General features: G+C 40.9%; 1 protein-coding gene across 7 annotated transcripts in view; it reads left to right on the forward strand.

The window, feature by feature from the left end:
- dbndd1 (dysbindin domain containing 1) overlaps window positions 1–27,443 on the forward strand; it is a 44,833-nt gene that overhangs the window by 13,410 nt on the left and 3,980 nt on the right. For 2 of the 7 annotated variants that reach the window (XM_078400834.1, XM_078400839.1), the window contains 3 exons: window positions 14,271–14,326; window positions 22,934–23,068; window positions 26,239–26,379. In XM_078400834.1, coding sequence (XP_078256960.1) covers window positions 14,271–14,326; window positions 22,934–23,068; window positions 26,239–26,379 — 332 coding nt within the window. Of the gene's footprint in view, window positions 1–13,755; window positions 13,774–14,021; window positions 14,327–22,933; window positions 23,069–26,238; window positions 26,380–27,443 lie in introns of those variants that run through there. The other 5 variants (XM_078400838.1, XM_078400837.1, XM_078400840.1 and 2 more) reach the window with 4 other exon arrangements.

Consider the following 27,443-nt stretch of genomic DNA (forward strand, 5'->3'; position numbering starts at 1 on the left):
ATAAAGATATCCATGATTAGACCATGATTAGTCATTCGTGTTGTGCATCAGGACCTATGATTAAAAAATAACAATCAACAGAGAGGTAGAGGTAGGCAGATATATCTGACCTCTGATTGATGATTTATTTGGTCACCTGAAAGAAAGGTGGACCTTAACTACCTGTGATTGGTCACAGGTGACTCAGCAGATTGAGTTAGAAGAGCATTGGCCCTGAACATGTTCAGGAGAACAATGTGGAACGATAATTGTTTTGTGACCTTGTTGACCTTTTATCAATGTCTCCAGAGATACTGCTTGACCTGCTGATCTGACCAGCATTTTCGAAGGTATCACAAAATGCTGGAGTAACTCTTCAGACTGAGCAAGGGTCTCGACCCGAAACGTCACCCATTCCTTCTCTCCTGAGGTGCTGCCTGACCCGTTGAGTTACTCCGGCATTTTGTGATACCTTTGATTCATACCAGCATCTGCAGTTATTTTCCTACATGACCAACATTTTCTGTTTCCATTTCAAATTGCTTGCATCCATAATACTTGTACCTTTTTCAGATGTAAGATTTACTATTTTGGATTTTCTCTGCTCCTAATTCTCTTCTTTATAGTTAGTGTTGGAATGGAATCAACCTTTTTGTGGTTTCTTGCTCGTTCTATCCTAACAGGCACATAACAAAAAAATACCATCCATCTTTGTGGTCTGTTCAAGAGGGCAGCTGAAGTTACAAGCAATCAGCTCAATGTGCTTATTTAACCAAGGTGTACAACTGCCACCTGACCAGTGGAAGTTGACCATAGATTTTTGCAACAGTTAATATTTTCTGCCAATTCAAAGTGTATATTTCTTATTTGTGTTCATTTTCAAATATGCTTTTGCAATCTTCAGTATTTTGGCTGTATTAAACCAACGTGGCAGGATGCTGCATTTGAGGTTAAGGTCTGTTTGTGCATTGCTGTGAAAGTGAGTGGAACTGTGCTCAGAGAATGTTCAACAGTTCAACAGAGCTTTATTTGTCATTCGGTACCAAGGTACCGAACGAAACTACATAGCAGTCACACACAAAAAAAGAACACAAGACACATGACCCCAACACAAACGTCCATCACAGTGACTCCAAACACCCCCTCACTGTGATGGAGGCAACATAGTCTGCAGCTCAAAGTAGGTCATTCAGTCCAACTTTGACTTTATTGCCTTCCATCACAGTGAGGAATGTGGGGGAAACGGCTGTGGTGGATGTTTATGTTACCTTTTATGTAGTTGTGTGTCATCATGTTGCTTTTTTTAGTATGGCTGTATGGTAAAATGAGTTTCACTGTACCTTAATTGGTACATGTGACAATAAAAAAATACCCTTGAACCTTTGATGTATTGTTCAACGCTCAAAGAATGGTGAATTATTTTTCCACTTTCCTCTGACCAATTTATTTGACTACCCTTCAACCCTGCTCCATCACCTATTTATTTAGTTTACTCTCAAATCACTGATTAACCCAATAACACAACAGATTTCATTGTCTTGTGAACTCTATTGATGTCTGAAGTCAAGTCAAGTCAAGTCTACTTTATTTTGTCACATACACATACAAGATGTGCAGTGAAATGAAAGTGGCAATGCCTGTGGATTGTGCTAAAACTACAAAACAGAATAGACATTTTTTTTTAAAAGACACAACACAAAAAAATTAATTAATACAGTAAATTAGTCCTTGGTGATATAAGAGTTAACAGTCCTGATGGCCTGTGGGAAGAAACTCCATCTCATCCTCTCTGTTTTCACAGCGTGACAGTGCAGGCGTTTGCCTGACCGTAGCAGCTGGAACAGTCCGTTGCTGTGGTGGTAGGGGTCCCCCATAATGTTGCTGGCTCTGGATCTGCACCTCCTGATGTATAGGTCCTGCAGGGGGGCGAGTGTAGTTCCCATAGTGCGTTCAGCCAAATGCACTACTCTCCGCAGAGCTTTCCTGTCCTGGGCAGAGCCGTTCCCAAACCAGATTGAGATGTTGCCGGACAAGATGCTTTCTACAGCCCCAGAGTAGAAGCACTGAAGGATCCTTAGAGAGACTCTGAATTTCCTCAACTGTCTGAGGTGGTAAAGGCGCTGCCTTGCCTTAATCACCAGTGCGGCAATGTGTGTTGTCCATGTCAGATCCTCTGTGATGTGGACTCCCAGGTATTTAAAGCTGCTCACCCTATCCACAGTAATCCCATTTATCTCCAGTGGCGTGTACGTCCTTGGATGTTGAGCCCTTCTAAAGTCTACAATCAGTTTTTGTGACATTCAAGAGGAGGCTGCTGTCCTGACACCAGAGTGCCAGATCAGCCATCTCTGTCATCAGCAAACTTGATGATGGAGTTTGAGCTGAACCTGGCCACACAGTCATGTGTGTACAGGGAGTACAGTAGGGGGCTAAGGACGCAACCCTGGGGGGGATCCTGTGCTCAGGTTGAGGGGATTAGATGTCTGTCTCCCCATCTTGACCACTTGGGGCCTGGCGGTGAGAAAGTCCAGGACCCAGGCACACAGAGGGGTGCTAAGCCCCAGTTTCAGCGGCTTCTCAGCAAGTCTAGTGGGGACTATTGTATTGAAAGCTGAACTAAAATCAATGAACAGCATCCTCACTCAGCCCCCCTTCTGGCTGTCAAAATGAGAGAGAGCGGTGTGCAGAACCTGGGAGACCGCATCATTCGTGGACCTGTTCGGACGGTATGCGAACTGCAGCGGGTCCATATTGCGAGGGAGGAAGGCACAGATGTGGTTCTTGATTAGCCTCTCGAAGCATTTCATGACAACCGAGGTGAGGGCCACTGGTCGGTAGTCATTCAAACAAGCTGGAGAGGCATTCTTTGGCACCGGTACAATAATGGATCTTTTGAAGCATGCAGGGACCACGGACTTGGCCGAGGAGAGGTTGAATATTGTGGTGAGCACTGGAGCAAGCTGAGTAGCTTTACGTCCCTCGTCACCGCCGTTTCCCGTACTATCCGTTGTTTATACACCAGCAGCAGGAAAATGGCAGCGTGGTCAGATTTTCCAAAAGGAGGGAGGGAAACGACCTTGTAGCCTTTCCTGAATGGCGTGTAGCAGTGGTCCAAAGTTCTATCCCCCCTGGTGACACACGTGACGTGTTGGCAGAGGTTAGGCATGACCTTTTTAAGATTTGCCCTATTAAAATCTCCAGCCACCAGCACAGCCGCATCAGGGTTCTTGTTTTGGTGTCGACACAACACATCGTGCGGGGCCGACAGTGCGGTGGAATATAGACGGCTGTGATAATCACCGAGCTGAACTCCCGGGGGAAGGTAGAATGGACGGCATGAGATAGTCAGATGCTCCAGGTCCGGCGAGCAGGAACAAGAAAGCATCTTAATATTCCTGGGGTTGCACCAGTTATTGTCGGTCAAACTCCTCCATCCTTGGATTTCCCGGATTCTTCCGTTCCGTGTTTTCCGCACGGAAAACAGTGAAGGACTCGGTTGGGCAGATCACCTGATTCGGCGGCACCAGCCATGTCTCGGTCAGACAGAAGATGTTGCAGTCTTTTATGTCCCGCTGGAATCCGATCCTCGCCCTGTCTCAACCCGAAATGTCACCCATTCCTTCTCTCCAGAGATGCTGCCTGTCCCGCTGAGTTACTCCAGCCTTTTAAGTCTATCTTCGGTTTAAACCAGCATCTGCAGTTCCTTCCTATGATGCTTGCTCTGTTATATGATGCTTGCTTCTGATCCACAAACACGGCTGGTTGCTTCATACTGTTTGTTTACAGTGTGATGAAAACAGTGCTGAACTTTAACTAACATAGTGAATGCCATAAGTGTATTAATTAAGTAAATGGAAGCAGGAGTAAGTTATTCATCTCCTCCATTCAACCCCTCCGTTCTCCTCTGCCACACATTGTGGCCGTGATGATCTTTTATTTGCACACCACTTCCCTATCCCATGCTTCTCTTGATTTCCTTAATATCCAAAAATCTGTTGATCTCTGTCTTGAATACACTCAGTGACTGAACGCCTGGGGAAAATATTTCTAGGACTTTCCAACCTTTGGATGAAGAAATGTCTAATTTTGTTCCAGAATGGCCATTCCCCTATTTTGACACCATGATCACAGCTTATCAACAACCCATCAGGGCATCTACGCTGCCATATCCATTAAAAAAGAATTGTACGTTTAATAAGATAACTTCTCATTCTGCTAAACCCTATAGGCCCAATCATCTCCCTAGAAAAAAAAAGGATGTGCCAGGGGACTTCAGAAATGTCACAATTGTGACCAATATCGGAGAGATGTTGCTTTATGTTAACTGCAGAAGGGTTTCCCTGTGGACTATTTGGAGGTTGTAGTGTTTAATAGCCAGATGGTTGTTGGGAAGAAGTTGTTCCTGAACCTGGATATTACAGTTTTCAGGCTCTGTACCTTCTTCACGATGGACTGAAATGAGAGAGTGGCCAGGGTGGTGTGGGTCTCTGATGAGATTGACTACCTTTTTGAGGCAGCGACTACTGTAGATCCCATCGATGGTGTAGAGGTCAGTACTTGTGATGGACTGGGCAGTGTTCACCAAATTTCGCAGTCTTTGTTCCTGGACGTTCAAGCTACCAAACCAGCCCGTGATGCAACCAGTCAATATGCTCTCTACTGCACACCTGCAGAAGTTCAAGAGTACTCATGACATACTGAATCTCCTCAGTCGCCTAAGAAGTAGAGGCATTGATGAGCTTTCTTTATGATTGCATTAAATGTGCTGGGCCCAAGACAGATCTGCAGAGATATGCACGCCCAGGAATTCAAAACTTTTGACTCTCCACCAATATCCCGTCGATGAAGACAGGTTTATGGATCCTTGACCTTCCTCTTCCAAAGTCAACAATCAGTTCCTTGGTTTTACTGATGTGGGGAGCAAGGTTGTTGTTCTACCATCTTTTGGTCAGTCAATTGATCTCCCTCCTATATTCTGGCTTGTTGTCATCTGTAATTCGTCCAATAACGATGGCGTCATCGGCGAACTTGAAGATGGAGTTGGAACTGTGTCCGGCTACACGGTCATGAGTGTGTAGAGCAGGGGGCTGAGCACGCAGCCTTGAGGTGCTCCTGTGTGGATGGTTTACAGGGAGGAAGTGTGACGACCAATTCGTATTGATTGTGGTCTGTTGATGAGGAAGTCAAGGATCGAGTTGCAGAGGGATGCGCATAGACCCAGTTCCGTGAGCTTGGTAAACAGTTTAGAGATGATGATAGTGTTGAATGCCGACCTGTAGTCTATAAACAACAGCCTGACGTATTTGTTTTTATTGTCCAAGTGGTCCAGTGCAGAGTGGAGAGCCAGTGAGAGCACATCTTCCTTGCCCTGATGTGATGGTAGGCAAATTGTAGTGGGTCCAGGTTCTTGTAGAGGTAGGAGTTGATACGCGCCATAACCAACCTCTCGAGGCACTTCAACGATTGGTAGTCATTGAGGCGTGTCACCTTACTCTTCTTTGGTGATTCTATTATTGATGCCCTTTTAAAGCAGGTGGAAAAGTCAGAACTAAGTAATGAGAGGTTGAAGATGAATGCAAAAATTCCAGCCAGTTGGTCTCCACAGGTTTTAAGAATGCGGCCAGGTATACCATCAGGTCCGGACACTTTCCAAGGGTTCACCTTCGGGAAGAATCTTTTGACATCAGCCTCTGTGACTGAGATTGTATAACCCATCGAGGGCTATGGGGGCCAGGGAACGACAATCAGTGTTCTCCATATCAGAGCGTGCGTAGAACACATTGAGCTCGTCTGGGAATGGTGCTTCGCTGTCACTTGAGCTGCCCCCTGTTTTGCCTTGTAGGAAGTGATTGCAAGGCCTGCCATAGCTGTTGAACACTCATCTCATTGTTTAGGGCAAAAGTCCCTTTTAGCCTTTTTGATGACCTTAACAAGGTCGTATCTGGACTTCCCGTATGTTTCCGCGTCGCCAGACTTGAGTGCCCGAGATCTGGTCCTCAGAAGAATGTGGACTCCCAAGTTCATCCAAGGCTTCTGGTTGGGGAACACTTGGATGGTTTTCATGGGAACAAACTCCTCCACACATTTCCTTTTGAAGTTGGTAGCATCTGTGGTGTATTCATTCAGGTCCATTGCTGAGTCTTTGAACCTCACCCAGTCTACCAACTCCAAGCAGTCCTGGAGCATCCTCCATTACCATCTTTCTTCTACAAGATTATACAACTCTGGAAATTCTTGTTAAATATCTTCAATACTAATAATTTACATGTAGATGCTCATTGACAATAGACATAATAGACAATAGACAATAGGTGCAGGAGTAGGCCATTCGGCCCTTTGAGCCAGCACCACCATTCAATGTGATCATGGCTGATCATTCTCAATCAGTACCCCGTTCCTGCCTTCTACCCATACCCCCTGACTCTGCTATCCTTAAGAGCTCTATCTAGCTCTCTCTTGAATGCATTCAGAGAACTGGCCTCCACTGCCTTCTGAGGCAGAGAATTCCACAGATTTACAACTCTCTGACTGGAAAAGTTTTTCCTCATCTCCGTTCTAAATGGCCTACCCCTTATTCTTAAACTGTGGCCCCTGGTTCTGGACTCCCCCAACATTGGGAACATGTTTCCTGCCTCTAACGTGTCCAACCCCTTAATAATCTTATTTGTTTCGATAAGATCCCCTCTCATCCTTCTAAATTCCAGTGTATACAAGCCTAGTCGCTGCAGTCTTTCAACATATGACAGTCCCGCCATTCCTGGAATTAACCTAGTAAACCTATGCTGAACGCCCTCAATAGCAAGAATATCCTTCCTTAAATTTGGAGACCAAAACTGCACACAGTACTCCAGGTGCGGTCTCACTAGGGCCCTGTACAACTGCAGAAGGACCTCTTTGCTCCTATACTCAACTCCTCTTGTTATGAAGGCCAACCTCAGTTACAGACCCAAAGGTTCAATGGTTCTTTATTATCACATGTAGCAAGATGCAATGACATTCTTGTTTGGCATATAGTTTGGTAAATAATGACTACACATAAACACGGTCCCAGATTAAGTACAAAGTGCAGCTGGTCGAAAAAGGTCTGGTGTTCTGGCGGTGGTGATGCAGGGTCAGCTTGGCCAAGTAGGCGTCGTCCACCGTTACTCCACCGCTACTCGACGCTGCCAGCTGCGTCCGGTTTGCGCGCTTGGTCTCCTGGAGCGGCGCCTGAGCAGGTCGAGACCCAGGCTAACACCAGACTCCACAAACACCCACTCTACCCCAAGATCTTAAGCAAGACAGTAATTGTGAATCAGCGCCATTAATCTCTACTGGGAAAAGTCTTTAAAATAATAAAGAACAGAATAAGTGAAGTCAAAAAAAATTGTAAGGCAGTTGGGCTGGAATGTATCCATTTAAACATTTTGCTTAATTCTGCTTCAGCTTCATTAATGCATTTCCCATGTGAGGTGACTTGCTTCTGATTTTTTCTCCGGAGGCACGTAGCCTCCCATTTTACACTGTCTTCAGATGAACTGGCTAAGATTAGAAAGCCCCACCATTGAAAATCCTGAGGCACGACCCCTTTAAGGATGCACACACCGTGAACAGAGGAAACCAGACATGCACTGTTTCTTTTCTATTGTGAGCTGATGTGAGACAGCAGCTGCCAGCAACACCAGACAGCTTAATTGTCAGCATGCAATTCCAATTCAGGGCAGCTGGAATACATCTCCCACTAGCCCAGCACAAAGCTTGCAATTAGACAAGGCTTCAAATTAACTTGAAAATGAATCTTCCTATAATTTAGTTGTTTTTTTTACCAATTCTATCTCATCTTTCCAAGCATTGAGTTAACATATCTTTTTAAATACTTTTAGATTTTGTAGCCTTTATATTATTTGTAAAAACAACATCAATGTGCTTTAAATACATATTTCACTCAAATTGAGAAAACAACAACTGCTTGAAAATAAGTTAATTAAAAAAAATAAAACAAGGCTCAACACAAGGATAGCCCATTCCAAATTGTGTCAGTGGTGTACCTTAGGATCATGATTGTACCTGCAAAAACTATATCTATTAGGCATCAAATAACATTCATTTTGCCTTGATGGATTCACAATCAACTTTCATACATAGATTTTTAATTGGTAACTTATGTTTTTTAATATATAATACTGGGATCAAACTAATGCCAGTTGGAATACAGTCATCAAAATGCTCATTAAACATTAGCTCAGTTTTAACTTTCACAGCCATTTTCTTTTTTTAATATTACTGTTCTTTGCAAGAAGCTTTGCAAAAAAAACTTTATAAGATGTAATTCTCAATCTCAGGATTATCCAAACTATTTTAAAATCAATGAACAGCTTTACTTTGTAACATGCAATTGCCATTATTATACAATTTCAGTGAACAGAAGGAGGCCATTCAAACCATTGTGTCTGTGTCTGAAAGTCCCTTTAGTCCCATATGCGAAGGTGGACAGATGTTTGAAAATCAGAGCACACTCATTATTGCTTCGAGGTGTCAGCCTATATTATCCAAGTCCTGGAGGAGAGTTTGAACCCACAACCTTCTGATTCAGAGTTAGAAGTGCTTTCACAGATCCAAGTAAGACTCCCACAGAATTCTTAAATGATGTTGCGATTTTATCCATTAGCAAATTGCTGTGTTCAAATAATAGTGACTAAGCTATTGCATTAGTGTCTAAACCACAATTAATATTGTTTTGGCAATATGAATAAGGCTTTGTACAATTTGTATTAATATATAGCGTATTTATGTACAAATTAAATTGGTGTATCGATTAACTCATACATGCACATTGCCATATACATCCACATCTGCAGGATCCTAATCTGTAGTAAATAGCTATACTTCAGATTACATCTCTGGCCAATAACATTTTCACTTCATTTAAACTGCTTTCATTTGCATATCCAATCTTATTATCTAGCATAATTGTGCCACTGGTTCTGGAGCACAGTATATATCCAGATCAGAATCAGAATCAGAATTACCACACAGATCATCACACTGACAAAATACACACAAACTACCATACCATATTGTCATGTTCAATTTGTTACAAGTTAAAATTGTAGGATATTTGGAGTTACTGATTACTAGAAGTACACTAGGATATCTTTCAAGTCACATTATGGAGTAAATTTTTATTAGATTCATGCTTCTGCTATAAGGTTAATGCAGAGAAACGCAGACTGGGATTGTGGAAGCAGAAATTAGCACAGCAAATTCAGGGCTCACGTTGCAATAAATGATTCAAAAATCATGTAGGGCTTGACCTCAAAGGAACAGTTGCATTTTCTTTTTATACTAATTATACTATGTATGATGTGAGTTCATCAATCTTAATGTAATTGAATTATCCACAAGAATTGTGGTACAGCTGCTTCTGAGCAAAATCACATTAGAGATTTGGCACACAGATTAATAGGGGTCTCTAATCATGAATACTAAGTAGTATAAAAATAAATAATGGTGCATATTCTTTTGGTATCCAGCTGTAAATCATTGCAATCTGGAATACAATACTTGAGAAAGTGGTGGGGGCAGGTACTCTCACAATATTTAATAAGTATTTGGACAAGCAATTGAATAGCCAAGATGTAAAAGCCTATGTACACAGTGCTGGTAAATGTATTACTATAGATGGACATGTAGGCGGAAGAGCTTGTTACTGTGCTGTACGGCTCTGAGCAAATTAGGTGTTCACCAGAGCCATATATACCCCTAGTAAGACATATCTTCCGAGGAAGGATATACTTATCTACAAGGAAATGCAACATGGGTTTACCATAATCAAGAATTAAGTCAAAAGTCAAATCAAGAGTGATTAATTAATATATATACTAACAATGGAATAATTAAATTCTTACTTGCTGCAGCTTAAATGTCCCATTGATGCAATAGCACAAAAATAAACATACAATAATCAATAACAGAATTAATTAATAATAAGTAATATTGGGTAATCAAACCATAATAGTGCAAAACCGTAGTGCAACCGAAACAAAGTCCACATATTTTGGATGACATTGGCTGAGGTAGTGGTTAGTGTGTGCAAAGTGTGCAAAGCTCAAGAGCCTGATGGTTGCTGGGAAGAAACTGTTCTTGAATGTGGAGGTGACGGCATAAAGGTTCCTGGCCTTCTTTCTGATCGTTATTGTGAGATGACAGTGTGGTCAAGGTAGTGCGGGTCTTTGATAATATTAACTGGTTTTTTTGAGGCATCACCTTCTGTAGATCGCTTCGATGGTAGGGTGGTCAATGCCCATGATGGACCTGGTTATGTTTACCACTCTCTGCGGCCTTCTTCATCCTGGGTGATTGAGTTACCAAAGCAGGCCACAGGGCAACCAGTCAGTATGCTCTCTATCATACACCTGTTGTAGTTCAGTGACATCTAAAATGTCCACAATTTCTAACTTCTCTAACTCTAGATAGTTCCTCTGTCCCTCTCTTCCCCTCCCCCTTCCCAATTCTCCCACTGTCTTCCTGTCTTCACCTTTACCCTTTCATTGTCCCACCCCCTTCCCCCCCCGACATCAGCCTGAAGAATGGTCTCGACCCGAAACGTCACCCATTCCTTCTCTCCTGACCTGCTGAGTTACTCCAGCATTTTGTGATACTTACAATTTCTAAGGCAGTAGGGGCATTGATGAGCTTACTTTGTGATTGCTATGTAGATTCCTGCCCCTTTCTGTGGGTATCCAAAGATGCTCCATTCTTCATTATTGGCAGTTTTGCTGTTGCAAGCAATCATCAAAAATAAATACCGTCGAAAAATGGTACTGACGTGACTTTGAAATTAGCAACAAAAGTACTTATGTTTCTCTGATGTCTTAATCTTCTCAAGATTAACAAATACATTGGAAAGGTAACCAAGTATACGACTATTGTGCAGCCAATTTGTGCAAGGAAATGTACTTGGTGGTTTGATTTCTAATTCTACGGAATATATTGGTGGCTAGATCAGTGCAAATGTCTGATTCTTCCATGAATAATGTCATTAGACCTTTTACTTGAATCAAAACTGGGTTTGCTGGAGTTCTGGAACTGCTCTTTAGCTTTCAGCAGTAAAATGTTGGTCCCGAGGACAAGCAGTCCAGAAGACATATGACAGGGCATTAAATAAAAGTGATATTTTTCATTTTCTTTTGATAAATGATATCTTATCTATTTATCATTTATGAACATTATTTTACATGGGAAGAATCGAACATGTGACCCAAGCAAACCAGTCAACTTGAACATTAAAAGATGAAATAAAATCAATAAAAAGATGTAAGAAATAAACTGAAGGAAAAGTTTGTAATTAATTTAGTAGGAAAAAATATCTTTGAAGTTTAATACAAGTTTCATGTTTGATTCCAACTTTGCACGGCTATCTAATACCTCAGATAGACAAAACATGCTGGAGTAACTCAGCGGGTCAGACAGCATCGCTGGAGAAAAGAATGGGTAACGTTTCGGGTCGAGACCCTTCTTCAGACTGTCTGAAGAAGAGTCTCAACCCGATATGTCACCCATTCCTTCCTACACACGTCAACCATTCCTTCTCTCCAGAGATACTGTCTGTCCCGCTGAGTTACTCCAGCTTTTTGTGTCTCTCTTCGGTTTAAACCAGCATCTACAGTTCCTTCCTGCACATATGTAATACCTCATTTGATGAACACATTTGGCATTGAAAACATTCATTTCATTAACCTTTACTTCTGAAGTGTTATATTTCAAACACCAGTGTGACAATGAAAACTATCTCTGCAATAATACCATTGTAACATTTGTGGAATTAAGTATGAAAGTGAGGGGAGAAGGAATATACATTGTCATGAACATACCTGCATCATCACCTCCTCAGATGCTGCTTGATCTGCTGAGCGTTTCCAATATTCTCAATTTTTTGCTTACACAGTCAATTAGACTGTATCTTTCCATCTGTGATATCCATTGTTTACTCCCTGGTCTCGGTTTATTCTAGGGCATGGCCCAAGGATCTCAGTCCAGTGGGATTTTCCTTTTTACGATGAATTTGGGTGTCTATTTCTGATAAAACATTCAAATTTAGGTTTGGTTCAGTCAAGTCATGCTTTATTGGCCTGGGTCAGTACTTTATCCAGATACTGATGACTTTATCAGTCTTTTCACTAAAACCAGTGTTTTTGTAAATTTATTGGGGCTGTCAAAAAATTGGTCACGTGTGCGCTCCGTTATTTATCGATATTTTGTGTTTCATTGTCACACTGAACAATACCATGTTTGGGGTTGCTACATTTATAGCAATAGTTGGCTACCGTCTGCTATGGGAACAATTATAGGAACTTGGGACCAGGCCTTCTCACCTCGAAACCTGACAATTCCAGAGCTTTCCATCCTAGATCCATTTGGCCTAAGCTTGGTGTCTTAAACCTTCTGCCCCACACCCCAAGTCCCTGTTCACACCAAACCCTCTTCACTTATCACTCATGTGTTTTCTGACCTAAATTAACTTCTAATTAAACAATGCTTAATTTTTAAAATACATATCCTTGTCACCAAAACCCCTCCATGGATTGATCCATTCCCCTCAATAGCTAATTCCGGCACTCCATTAACAGCTGTGCCTTCAGCTGCCATGTGCTAAGTTTTGGAATTATGTCCCTAAATCTCTCTGTCTGCTCCTAGCCCCCTCTGGAATGCACCTAAAACCCCATCCTTCATCGGCCCGGTTATGCAAAGTCAATGGCAAATTTTATTTTCTACTGCTCCTCTAAAGTTGGCATGTTGTACTATGCTAAATACATTTTTAAAAGAAAATACTTGCAATGTCACACTTGTATTTTCACACTTACTTATTTTGATTAAAGTCTAAAAGCAGGAAACCCCAGCACAAATTTTAATAATAATCGCTCATTTATTTCTCCTTTGGGCAGTTCATTTCTTGGATGTGGGACCTGTGGTGGTGGTGGTGGGGTGGGGAGGGGAGGTAGGTGGGGGAGGTGGGTCGAAGGGACCAACAATATTTAAGGATACTTTGTAACTTTGTCTTGTGGCGACTCTTTTGCGTGCTGTGAATCCAAAAACAAAGAATTTCACTGTACCTTCACAGTATATATGACAATAAAGTACCCCCACACTCACCACATTCAAAACATCGCTGAAGTCTCACCTGTTCAGTACTGCCTTCAACCACTGAAGGTCACCTCACCTACTGTCTCCTTTCTCTGTTCATTTATTTATTTACTTATTTATCTATTTATTAATTTCCCTATGTTCTCAAAATCTCTGTAAAGCGTCTTTGAGTATATGAAAAGCGCTATATAAATAAAATGTATTATTATTATTATTATTATTATGTACCTTTTGCAAAACAACTGGTTTATATCTAAATATGTTCGTGTACCAGGCTAAATATAGACTAGGCGGGTCTATTCATTATAGGTAAACCAGTTATCTCACATTCCACAAAAATAGTGTTGCATTCTAAATTTTCTCCACCCTCTCGCCATCTCTCTCTCTCTCTCTCTCTCTCTCTCCCACTCTCCCACCCCTTCAACGTTGTAGCACCGACCTTGATAGATGTGCAATATTTCTCTTTTATTAATGTTTTATCCGCCGTTCACATGCTAAGTTTTACCTGCGGCGCGGGTTTAATGGTGAATAAAGTGCTGACCTCGGCTCGCACGCCCCACTTACATATTTCAGTCAGAGAAAACTGTCAAATACACCGGAGAGACGATTTTTAAGAATAATCCCCGTGGGACAATACAACGAAAGATGGTGTAGTCCACATGGATTATTGAGGTAGCTTTAGTTTTCTCTTGAAAGTCTGCTGGATAAACACACACACACACATATATATATATATATATATATATATATATATATATATATATTTCTCTCTGCATAACTAAAGAGACGCTCTGTGTGTTTTTTGAGAATGTGATTACACAGATTATGTGCTGATTCATGGAGCCATTGAACGAGATAGCGTGCTGAATGGTACACCCCACATAGTTTCCCAATCTGGGCTGTCTGCCAGACAGTGCAGTCTCTTGTCCTCATTTGCAATGCAATGCTTACTTTGCACTGTAATCTCCCAATTTGCAATGTGATATGCTTGCATCGCATTGTTTTTTTTAGCTAGTGCAATGCTGGCTGGTGCAATGCTCAGGTTTTTTTTAAACGAGATGCCGGCTTTGGAAGCAAGGCGGTGTTAATTTCTGGCCGCTTCCTTTTACGCGTTCACCTTTCTCCCCCTTCTTGTCTCCCCCCTCTGATGGTGTGGAGTTTGCGGGAAGGCGGAAATCGATTCAAACTGTCTGGATGGAGAAGCAAGGAGGAGCGGTAGCTCAGGGTAAGCGAAATCTTACAGAATAACAGAATCTCACAGAATTAACCCGTTGTAACTCAAGGCTTCTTACAATCTGCACTTTCGGATGTGTACATATTGCCTTATTTCTGGAAGCGATTTGTACAGAAAAGGATTTGTTCCAGACTTACAAGGAATGTGTGTATTTATAAAAGGATAGTGCGACCAGGATGGAGGGAGGTTATATTTTTTAATGTACTCAGCAGCTGAAAACTATCGCAAACTTACTCTCTGTACATTCCTTGTCTAACATTGCGCTCGATATTAATTTCAAAATATTAAGATCATCCATATTGTGTTAAAGGTTTATTTTTTCAAGCAGAGAAGATTGCCTTATACGGATCTCATCCGAAACCATCCACGTATTGAACTTAATCCATTTTATTACTAATTCCCCACAGTTTGAGAAGTGTGTGTGCGCGTTACATGTCGTTTGCCTTATATCTTCATTTTAACTTTCATGTTTAATGCGGGTTAAAAATATATTGTTTTCTTCAAAAGCCGGATTGGCAGAACCGTATTTGACAGAACAACCGAATCAGAAAACCAGTGGGAGAGGGGAGATGTTATCTTGATTCGCATTCTTTCTCTTTCCGTGAAGCTGAGGCACCAGTAATCTTCTTGCACTTTGTCCCTTTTCACGTGAACTATGAATACGAATAGCTCAGACTGGTTAACCAGATGGGACCCGACAGCTGAACCAATTTATATTTTTACTCGCTTCCAGGCAGGTGCATTTCACTTTATTTATCCTACACATTTATTTTTCCAGAATTTCTTTTAAGTCAGAAGCAACAAGGCTAATTGTTTCCCTTTTCAGCAATAAAGCAATAAGCAGTACAAACCATTTCGGAGATCTCTTTTCTGCCTGACTCGCGCACTTGCTAAATTCTTACTTGCATTTTAACCAAAGATAGTATCTTTGATTTTGACCCATTATTTCTACAGTAGGACCTACAGAATGAAAAGGTGCTGTCAATAGTATATCGCTATACAGCAAGAGTAAGCACAGCAGCAGGGAACGTGAAGGAAGACTGGGTTTAACCAGGTCCCTCCCTCTCTTCCACATCATGACAGAGAGAAATAATGCATTAACTCTCACAAGCTTAACTCCCTCACTGATATGCAAGAAATCTCCAGTATATATCAAGACCCACGGTATGAGGAACTTGATTTATTCAGCGCTTTCAATAAAATGTAAACATCTATCATATTCTATAGATGCATATAAATCAAGCACTGTGAAAATGTAAAGGGAGAATTTTACTTCACAGCATTGTAAGTATTCAAACCTGCTGGTCCAAGCAAGTCCTGTAGCAAATGGGCACCTCACCAGCACACAGAACTGTTACACGGCCACGATTTGACTGAATTCATGTGGTAGCTTGAATTGTTGCTGGAATCCCCAATCACGAGTGAGGCAGTATAAGGTTAAACACCTTTGTTAAACCATGCAGTGCAGCCTAAAATAGACACAAAATGCTGGAGTAACTCAGCGGGACAGGCAGCTTCTCCGGTCTGGAGAGAAGGAATGGGTGACGTTTCGGGTCGAGACCCTTCTTCAAAAGGCTTGTGAAGCCTTTAGGCTAAGTTAATACAAATCGTGGTTTATTAAGAAATATAGTACAGTAAAATTAACTAATACTTTGCTGATGATGGGATGTGGTTCTGAAACGTATTGCTTTTGTTTTTGGCTGCATTCTCAAACACAATAGTTAGTTACCAACCAAACAATAACTGTAACCAAAAGCGCTGTATCTTACAATAGGACAGCGTAAGTGAAATGTTTCATAAAGTCAAGTGTGCTAAGTGGCGTATCCCATTTTTGGAATAAATTTGAAAGAAGTATTAGACAAAGTCTTATTTATAAATGTTCCTCTGCCACTAATATTTGTCAGTAATTTCCTTGGTCATTCTCCCAGTTGAGTACTACTCGACCAAAGCTGACAGAAAAAGATAAACTGCGTGATCCGAGCTTCTGTCAGTCTTCCGAAGTTATCACTAGGAGCTTCTGGTTATTACCTTAAATTATTCATCAAAATGCAGATTAATTGTAGTCTGGATTTCAGCGCTCCAGTGGAGGCTCTACACTTTCAGCATCTCTCTTGACCTCTTCATTGTTGCTATTAAAATATATTTTGATTGAAAACATTATGGGCCTAATAGGCAAATTGTTGGGATATAATCCTGAGGTAACGCATTGGAATTTGGAAAGTAATAAACACATTTTTCACATTCTAATAGGGTATTTGCAGGACATTGTTAAATGCATTATTGAAAGATTACTGGAAATGGGCTACAGTTTATAAATATTTAATACTTTAAATAAATTTGCTTTTTCAAACATTAAGGGTATCACGAATAGGATTAATTTATATCAGCTAAAATCACTATATTCAAAGTAAGTCAGGCTAATAAGGGACAATTTTCAAATCATCAAAATAAATTTTACAATGTGGTTGAATATTAGAGCAGTCCTGATCGAATGAGTTTAATTGAATTAAATGTATTATAACTTTATTGAAGCACAAATTATGAATGCCAAGCCTGTTTGGAGAAAAAAAAATCACTGCAGACATGATGCAAAATCTGAATCTTTGGTATATATGCAGGATTTAAATCCAAACTATGAGGCTGGAAATAGATTTGAGGTTAGAAAGGAGAATGTGTAGTAATGTGGACTTGATAGAGGTTTTTAAAATTTTGAGAGGGACGGACAGAGTTGACGTGGGTAGGCTTTTCCCTTTGAGAGTGGGGAAGATTCCAACAAGGGGACATAGCTTCAGAATTGAGGGACAAAGGTTTAGGGGTAACATGAGGGGGAACTTCTTTACTCAGAGGGTTGTGGCTGTATGGAATGGGCTTCCGGTGGAAGTGGTGGAGGCTGGCTCGATTTTATTATTTAAGAGTAAATTGGATAGGTATATGGATAGGAGGGGATTGGAGGGTTATGGTCTGAGTGCAGGTAGATGAGACTAGGTCAGGGAGAATGGTCGGCGTGGACTGGTAGGGCCGGACAGGCCTGTTTCCATGCTGTAGTTGTTATATGTTATATGTTATATGTTATATGAGCCTTCGGTTTAGACTGATCTTTATTGAGTGCCCTGTCTGTGCCAGCGCCCCTTGTATAATCATTAGACAATTGGTGGTAGAATACCTGCTGCAAGATAATGGACATCGCAAGCCATTTCTAAGTAGATTTGTTTCAGCAAGAATATTATACCAATGAGAAAATCCTTAAGGCTTGGGTTAATATTTCAGTGAATTGAGCCATTCACTGATCACAGATACATGATAAAGGGAATAATGTGAGCATAGTTAAAGTAAGAAATGTTGCTGTAAGAGTAGAAATTTAAGAGTGAAGTGATTATAATGCGTGATTGCAGATCCACTTCTGTGGCTAGTGAATTACCTGTTTTTCCTCTGAAGTTATGCTATGATATAGGACATTATCACAAATTAATTCTCTAGTTGAAACATGTAAGTTATGTGCAAGAAATATAAAATGATTATTTATTATGGAGCAAGGAATGGACAGCTTACCAATTTATAGAATTCCCAGCTGTTAGCTTATTAGTGGTTCGTTACTAAGTAAATCCTGTACAGAGGTAATGCTTATAGATTGCCTCTATCTATAGAACCCACCGAATCCACGATGATCATTAACACCTATCTACACTGATTCCATTTAATCCCCACATGTTCATCAACTACCTCCCACAGTCTATCTGTACTTTAGGCAATTAATCTACTAAACTGCCTGTAGATTAGATGTGGGAGGAAGCCAGATGCTCAAAGGAAACCCATGCAGTCACAGTGGGAACTGAAAATTCCACACACCACCTAATGTTGTGCCACTCACTGTGTGCCCCGGCCTGCAGGGGTCCAGGCTGAGTGAGGTTAGAGCGGTAATTAGTCAATAAATAAAAGGAAACCTGATTTCTATCATGCAGAAAGACAATGAGAGTGACAACATCTTAGTGTTTGCTATTGCACAATCTCCAGCGTTACCATATCCTTTCCATATTGTAGTTACCAGGACTGCACACAGAATTGCAAGTGCGGCCTCCAAAAGGTATTTGCAGGGTTGAGGTGGAAGGACGATATTCAGGCTAGAGGTATAGGAAAATAACTGTAGATGCTGGTACAAATCAAAGGCATCACAAAAAGCCGGAGTAACTGAGCGGGTCAGGCAGCATCTCAGGAGAGAAGGAATGGGTGACGTTTCGGGTCGAGACTCTTCTTCAGACTGAGTTCAGACTCAGCTAGAGGCGTGCGACCAGTGGAGGGATCTGTGCTAGGACCACTGTAGTTCGTGATATTTACTTCAGTCTGAAGAAGGGTCTCGACCCAAAACGTCACCCATTCCTTCTCTCCCGAGATGCTGCCTGACCTGCTGAGTTACTCCAGCATTTTGTGAATAAATACCTTCGATTTGTACCAGCATCTGCAGTTATCTTCTTATACTGTAGTTCGTGATATTTACTGACATGATATTTATAACTGCCGAACGTAAATGTAGATGCTTTGTTTAGTAAGTTTGCAGATGACTCTAGGATTGCTGGAGTCGTGGAATGTGAAGAAGGCTTTGAAAGTATACAACAGGATATATATCAGCTACAGAAATGGGCAGAGAAAGGCAGATGGAGTTCAATCTGAGCAAGTGCGAGGTATTGCACCTTTGGAGGTTGAATGTAAGGGGAACGTATACAAATAATGGCAAGGCCCTTAACAGCATTGATGTATAGAGGGATCTTGGGGCACAAATGCATAACTCCCTGAAACACAAGTAGATAGAGTGGCACTCCCATTACACTGACACGCAGCACAGTGGTGCAGGGGAGGAGGTGTTGCCTTACAGCGCCCCAGCTTTGATCCTGACTACAGGTGCTGTTTGTACTAAGGTTGTACGTTCTCGCTGTGACTATATGGGTTTTCTCTGATTTGCTCCCACACTCCAGAAACATGCACGTTTGCAGGTTAATTGGTTTTGGTAAAAACTGTAAATTGTCCCTACTGTGTAGGGTCGTGCTAGTAGTGTAGGGGGGTGATCGCTGGTTGGCGTGGACTCAGTGGACCAAAGGGCCTGTGTCCATGCTGTATCGCTGAAGTCTAAACTCTAAAGTAAAGAGTGGTAAAGAAGGCATAAGGTTTGCTTATCTTCTTTGATTGAAGCATTAAATATAAGAGTCATGAAGTTACGATGCAGAATTATAGCATTTGGGTTGGGCAGCATTGAGAGTATTATGTTCAGTTCTGATCTCCCCAATGCAGGAAGGATGTGGAAGCTTTGGAAAGAGTACAGAGGAGATATAGCAGAATGATGCCTGGATTAGAGGGCATTAACCGCAAGGAGAGTTGGACAGACATGGGTTTTTTAAAATCTAGAATGCTGGTTGAGGTTGAGGGGGGACCTAATAGAAATATATACAATTATGAGAGGCATAGATAGGGTAGACAATCAGAACCTTTTTCCCAGGATGTAAATATCATATACTAGATAGCTTTGAGGTGAGATGGGCAAAGTTTATGGAAGATGTGCGGGGACAAGTTTTTTTAACACAGAGTGTGGTGGGTGCCAGGAACACGCTGCCAGGGGTGGTGGTGGCAGCAGATACAATAGTACCGTTTTGGATAGGCACATGGATATGCAGGGAAAGGGGAGTTATGGATTACACACAGGCAGATAAGAGTTGGTCTTGGCATCATGTTCGGCACAGGCATTGTGGGGACAAAGGTCCTGTTCCTGTGTGCTGTACCATCACATGTTCCATATAACTTCGTAATAATTGTGGCATAGACATGAATAGTTCACTGCAAGTTTTGCATTATTATACTTTGACAAATGTAATTGCATTTTGCACCAATGTCTTGCTTTTTCGCACAATCTTCTTTCTTTATGCTAACTTACAGAATTTTGTGTAATGTTTGTATAATTTATGTTTTGCGTCTTTGTGCCGGTGATGCTGTTGCAAGCATGTTTTTCATTTTACCGTGGGCGGCACGGTGGCACAGCGGTAGAGTTGCTGCCGGAGACCCGGGTTCCATCCCGACTACGGGCGCTGCCTTTACAGAGTTTGTACGTTCTCCCTGTGACCGCGTGGGTTTTCTCTGAGATCTTCGCTTTCCTCCCACACTCCAAAGACGTACAGGTTTGGAGGTAAATTGGCTTGGTAGAAGTGTAAATTGTCCCTAGTGTGTGTCGGGTAGTGTTAATGTGCGGGGATCGCTGGTCGGTCGGACTCAGTGGGCCGAAGGGCCTGTTTCCATGCTGTATCTCTAAACTAAACTAAACTAAACCTTTCATCCACCATCCAGGTTTATATGACTATAAATGCAGCTTGACTTGTTAGAGGTGAATGACTAGTTAGTTGTCTAATCTTATGCTTTAAGTAATTCTTGAAGGATTTTTTTGCGCATGACAGCAGAACTCAGCATTAATAACATCTGACGAATCTTAATTTCCAGTAGAATTACTATTGCAAAGAAAATAAGTTAGACTTTTTCGTTTTTTATAAATGCTGCTTTTTTTCATTTGTTTGGTGGATTTTGTTTATTTTTCATTATCATAAATGAAAACTCCCGTGAATCTTATGGAATCTATTATTGAATGTACCATCACTGAAATAGGTGAAGATTCTGTTTGATCTCTTTCTTCATGCCATGTTGTATTATTTTGGCAACCCGTCATTTTGCTCTCCCTGCCAAAGCAATTATCAATATTTAATGAATACTGGCTGAGAAATTAATTGGTCCCATATTAGACAGGGACAAGTTCAACAACAGTTGCTTTACATAAATAATTTGCCCAATGAAATTTATGAACCCTCTGTATTTTTCTCACAAACACTGCACTCATACCCACAAGAACATGGTTGCAATGAATGCAAGCAATTACACTTTGCCAATTTTTGGGAGAGTCTAGGACCAGAGGGCACAGCCTCAGAATTAAAGGACGTTCCTTCAGGAAGGAGATGAGGAGGAATTTCTTCAGTAGGAGGGTGGTGAATCTGAGGTTAGGATAATTTAAAAGATAAGAGTTTTGGAAGAGCAAACAAAAGTTCATAAGTGATAGGAGCAGAATTAGGCCATTCGGCCCATCAAGTCTACTCCGCCATTCAATCATGGCTGATCTATCTTTCCCTCTTTAACCATTCTCCTGCCTTCTCCCCAAAGCCCCTGACACCCGTAGTGATCGAGTGGTGAATCTGTGGAATTCATTGCCACTGAAGACTGTGACGGTCAAATCAATGGATATTTTTAAGGCAGAGATAGACAGATTCTTGATTAGTACAGGTGTCGGGAAAAAGGCAGGAGAATGGTTAGGAGGGAGAGATAAATCAGCCATGATTGAACGGCAGAGTAGACTTGATGGGCCGAATGGCCTAATTCTGCTCCTATCACTTATGAACATGAATTTTTCTTTGCTCTTCCAAAACTCTTATCTTTTAAACTATACTTGTCCTCTATAATTGTAGGCACATACATGTGCACAATGTAACTGGATGTGCTACTACACATGCCAATATATTTCAGTCCAGACTTTGTGATTTAGCATGATTATATTTCCCACAAAGTTTAGGGTACAACAGGCACCCTAAATCTCAATCTCGACAAGACTGTGGATATATTTCCAGCCTAAAAAGACTTGCGAATCAAGGAACAATACGGGTTTCAAACTGAGTAACTTCATGGACAGGAAACTGGGACGTAACTGGGATAATAAATCGTCTTTTGTTCATTGTACAAAAAAACAAAGTATAGATTTGGACTTATGGACAGGACGGAAATAAGTGATGATGTAACATGAATAAACATTTTTTTAATTAGAATTTTTTTAATGTTTAAGATGGAGCTCTAGCCATAACATTAACTTTCCAGGAGCAGAAAGACGAATAGTAATTGTGAATTAATATTCTGTTTAAAAACTCAATTGCAATTGATCAAACAAAGCTTAGTATTTTGCTGTTTCTCTTGCATGAAATGTGCACAAAAAGTGTCCGTTGCTTGCATTGCAGACTGCAGCAGTGCGTGTATCGTGTTGAGAAACAGGATGTCATTGACAGCAGTTAACTTATTTTTGTGTTTAACTCTGCATGTGTGGGTGCCAGAATCTGCTGTCTGTTTTGCAAAGCAATGACCCAAAGCATTAAAGGTTTGCTTTCATCACAAATGCTCATTTTAACCTATTGAAAATGCATTTTGCCATATGCTACCAATAACTGCAATGTATGAAGGCTTTCCTCAGCCAGCACCAGACACAGGCAAATACACCCAGATTCTATGAAACGGGTACATATGAATGTGTGTCTGTCATTGATAGAAAATATATCAATGAATTCAATGAATATTGTTGACATTGATAAAAAATGATAAATATTAACACTTGGTGAAACAGAAATAAATCTATTTAATTGAATACTTTGTTGTCACATGTGACAGGTCACAGTGAAATTCTTTGTTAGCATACCCAAGGTATGCAAATAGTCGTCACCTAAAGGGCGCTGACAAAGTTACAAAGTATCCTCCTTAAAATTCAGTGGTATGATTTAAAAAAAATAATAATTCATGTATATTTCACCCCCAATTTAGGAGAGTATGACAAATATAAACAGAGTCCAAAGAAGCCAAAGGATTGTGGACAGTCAGAATCCCACATTCCCCCTGTGAATGAGGATGGAATCCCAATTTCCACATCAGGATTACTGCAGGTGGTGGAAAGAAGACGTAGGTATTAACTACAGTAATATATTAACTACCGTGTTCTACTACCTGAAACATTGCCATTATATCTTGAATCTGATTCATTGTAAGAGGAATCAAATGTTCAAATGGCTTGCAGTTTCTTTCCGGTTCCAATGCAAAATATTAACTAAGGCTCTTTTACATTGTATATGAGTTGGGGCATTGCATCCTTTACTCAGTTTTCCAAACTGTGAGCGTAGTTTTCTTCACAGTTGTAAATAACACACGATCAGAGATCGATTGGCCAGTCTTATAGTGAGAGAAACATTGGTAAAAGGAAGCAAACCTTTTCCCATCTATCCTGTTCTCCGCTCTCGATTTGTAGAAGTGCAAGTAGCTACACAGTCCATCATGCCTACATCAACTTAAACAAGACTTAAATATTCCTATCCATTTCCCATAGCTCTGGAAATCTTTTGCTCGAGTAACTTTTAAGTGGCTTGTCAACTGTTTGAGTAGAAGCAGGTGTAGCCAATTAGCCCTTCATGTCCGTTCAGCCATTAACAGCACCAAATTCTCCACTAATCCCATATATCCATGATTCACTTAAGATCCAAAAATCTTTTCATTTCATTGTTGAATATACTCAGCAACTGAGCTCTCAGTCTTCTCCAGCATATTGAACACTGTTAAAATCTAAGCTCTAAAATCCGATAAGTTCATTATGTTTTCAAACTGCATCCATAACAAAATGTGAACCGTAATGATATATGGTCAAATGGTCACAGTAAACTCTTGAAGTTTCATCTTTGCCCTACATAGTTAAGTGCCAAAACGAAATTTTCATTTTGTCAACAGATGTAAAAGGACATAAAACTTTGTGTCATTTTTATCATCGGGGCATCATAACCAAATAGCTCAAATATACATTCCAATACTTATTTTTAAATAATTCAGTACAAGCTTCATTGCTAGACACAAAATGCTGGAGTAACTCAGCGGGACAGGCAGCATCTCTGGAGAGAAGGAAAGGGTGACGTTTCATGTCGAGACCCTACCAGCATCTGCAGTCCCTTCCTACACACGTCACCTATTCTTTCTCTCCAGAGATGCTGCCTGTCCTGCTGAGTTACTCCAGCATTTTGTGTCTATCTTCGGTTTAAACCAGCATCTGCAGTCCTTTCCTACACAAGCATCGTTGCTGCCATTTGAAGCCATGAATGGTGATCATATCCACAATTCTACATTTTTCTAGGTAAACTTTAATATAATATTTTAATTACTTTGGGGAATGTTCTTCATTCATTTTCAATTTTATACGAATGTGGTCTGTTTGGATGATGATGATCTGAAAATAAAATTTTGCTTCTGAAGATTGTCCAAAAACATTATTTAATTTCTTATTATCCCTTACCCATTGGGTTATGGGGAGAAGGTAGGAGAATGGGGTTAAGAGGGAGAGATAGATCAGCCATGATTGAATGGCAGAGTAGACTTGATGGGCCGAATGGCCTAATTCTGCTCCTATCATTCCTATGAACCGTCTCTGCACAAGCATCATAGCTTTTCCTTAATCAACAGACTTCACTTTGTAATGTAGTAGCTCTTGTTACTAATGTGACAGTTCTCTCACTGTGGAATGGTCAGCCAAGCAATCCACGTCTCAGTATCAACTGCGGACAGTTGTAATCTTTATCCTTGTCTACTCAAGCTAGTCAAAGTGCTACACCAACTTAAATGAAGATCTACCATCAAGAAAATAACATTTGCTGCTGCTGCTCTTTGTGAAAGACCTTAAATAACCAATTTCAAGAGATGGGCAAATGTGAGGAAAATAGAAGACAAACAACACATGCTTGAGTTTAGAATAATAATAAATTACCTTGCAGCATGCAAAATATTTAAGGGCTTGGAAGTAAAGGAGCTGGATATGTCTCCTCTAATCTATATACCAAAACTCTCGTTTGTTTGTTCCTGAACTACAGCTAAAACGGTACATGATAGCGCGACAATTTTAGGCCCACCTTACTCACCGCCGTCCCTTTGGTGCTAATGGAAGAGGTTTCATTGCAATCGGTGTTATATTTTTTAAGTTATTCACATTTTAAAGTTTAAATCTATCTCCTAGGGAGGGAGGGAGGAGGGAGGATAAGGGGGTTGAGGGGAAGGGGGAGGATGGAGGAGGGGGTGAGGGGAGAGAAGAGAGTGCTGCACCAATGTAGGAGAGGTTTAGGCCCAACGGGTCCACTTGGTCTAGTTTCATAATAAAGATTTGGAATTCAGCCAAGAGCGATGTAGAAGCTCAGTATTTGAATATATTCAAGAGAGACTCTGTTATTTTTTAAAGGTATTAAGGAAATCAAAGATGTGGGAGTAGTGGGTGCAGGAAAGTGGTGCAGAAGTAATTGATCAGCCATTACAGTGAATGGTGGAGCAGGCACGAGGGGTCAAGTAGCAGATCCAACTTTTGTTTCCAATGTTCTAATTCCATCTTTTCAGGAGTAAAGGTTCCACTCATTAATTGATCTCACATAAATCCATCCACATATTTTTGGTTCCATGACAAAAATCACCATAGAAAATCTGAAACGGGGTGTGAATGTGATTTAGGTGACTGGACAGAGGAGAAGTGGTGAGAGTGTAAAACCCTCACAACCACTTCACAGATAACCATCTGTGAGGGCCAGGCTAGCATAAAGCACTCTCGCCCAATCCACCATTCCCTCAAGATGGATCATTTCTTGCCAAAAGGCGACACAGCTTCACTGGTCGTTCCCCATGAAATTCTGAGCGTGATGGGCTGAGAGACTTCATTTATCCTGAAGACCTTGGGGCACCCATCTCTGTTCTACTACAAGCGGCCTGGCGGAAAGTTGATGCAGGAGGATAAATATTATTTTCCACGTCTCCCACCACACTGAAGTGCAATCTTTCTAAAACAGTTGGGTGAAATATTACAAGGTCACGCAAGGACTAGCAGGTTCTGTTTATAAAACAACCTTCTGTTCCACGGTGCAACTTATCATTCTGTGCAGTATGCAGTCCGGGGTAATGGTGTGGAAAAAGTGCACGAGCTTTCTCACTTGTCTTGCATTTTGTAGTTCATGTTTTATAGATTGAGAAACAGCCGGTTCCCTGGGAACCTGCCTGCCCTTGGTATCCTGGGAAGCTGTGGATACCAAGCTTATTCTTGTCTGCATTTGTATTCACAGAGCCGCTCAGCAGCGTCTCATCGCTGGAGGTGCACTTTGACCTCATGGATCTGACTGAACTCACTGACATGTCCGATCAAGAGCTCGCCGAGGTTTTTGCTGATTCCGATGATGAGAGTCAACCACAGGATTCATCCGCAGGTCAGTGTCAGGGAGGGTTGGCTGAGACAAACACTAACTCTCTGGTCCTGCTGCTTCATTGTAAAGATGAGAAGCAAAATCAATATGAAACCTATAGATTGTATATTTGATGACTCACTTAAGGTAGAATACAACCTATACAAAGAAGCATACTAAAAGAACAAAGATTTCAGATGAAAGGATATTAAAATTTAAAATTAAACGAGGTTGCCTACAATCAACATATTGTAAATCTGATGCTGGAAAATGATCTGATTTCTTTCCCAGACTTATTTTTGTTTTTTTGTGTCCCTCATTCGACTTCTATTCCATGTATTCAAATCAGTCTTTATTTCTAGCATGATTTTGTGTTCTCAAATTGGCAGTTGTGTGGGGACTGAATTGGTGTGAGACGCACCTCCTCAAGCAAACGCTGCAAAGATGAGCATCTTTGGGATGAAAATTACAGAAGATAGAAAGCAAATTTGGGATCAGATTTTTGTCCACTAAAATCAAAGAGTATCCTTTTTGGAATGAAGGAAACTAGAATTTTGACTGATGTTGTTGTGCCAAAGCCTACAAATAATTCAAAGTATCGAGAACTGAAGTATTCTGGAACTAATCAAATGAAATGCGTACATGACACATTTGCATGTGGCAAGCCACTATTCTGATCGTAAATTGTTTAAAATTTTGTGCAGAATGCAAACCGTAGCAAAATTCATTTAATCGTTTTTGGATTTGGCCATTGTTTACCAGACTCCAACTGCTCTTGTTAAGGAGGCACTCATTGTTTACCAGACTAACTGCTCTTGTTAAGGAGGCACTCATTGTTTACCAGACTAACTGCTCTTGTTAAGGAGGCACTCATTGTTTACCAGACTAACTGCTCTTGTTAAGGAAGCGCTCATTGTTTACCAGACTTTAACTGCTCTTGTTAAGGAGGCACTCATTGTTTACCAGACTCTAACTGCTCTTGTTAAGGAGGCACTCATTGTGGCAAAGGGTTTCCTCCCTTCTCTTAGTTAGATTTCCATGATTTTAATCCGGTGACAGTAAAGGCACAAAGCAGGGGGAAACATGTC

This window comes from Rhinoraja longicauda, chromosome 6 (genome assembly GCF_053455715.1).
Source record: "Rhinoraja longicauda isolate Sanriku21f chromosome 6, sRhiLon1.1, whole genome shotgun sequence".
NCBI classification, from domain to species: Eukaryota; Metazoa; Chordata; class Chondrichthyes; order Rajiformes; family Arhynchobatidae; genus Rhinoraja; species Rhinoraja longicauda.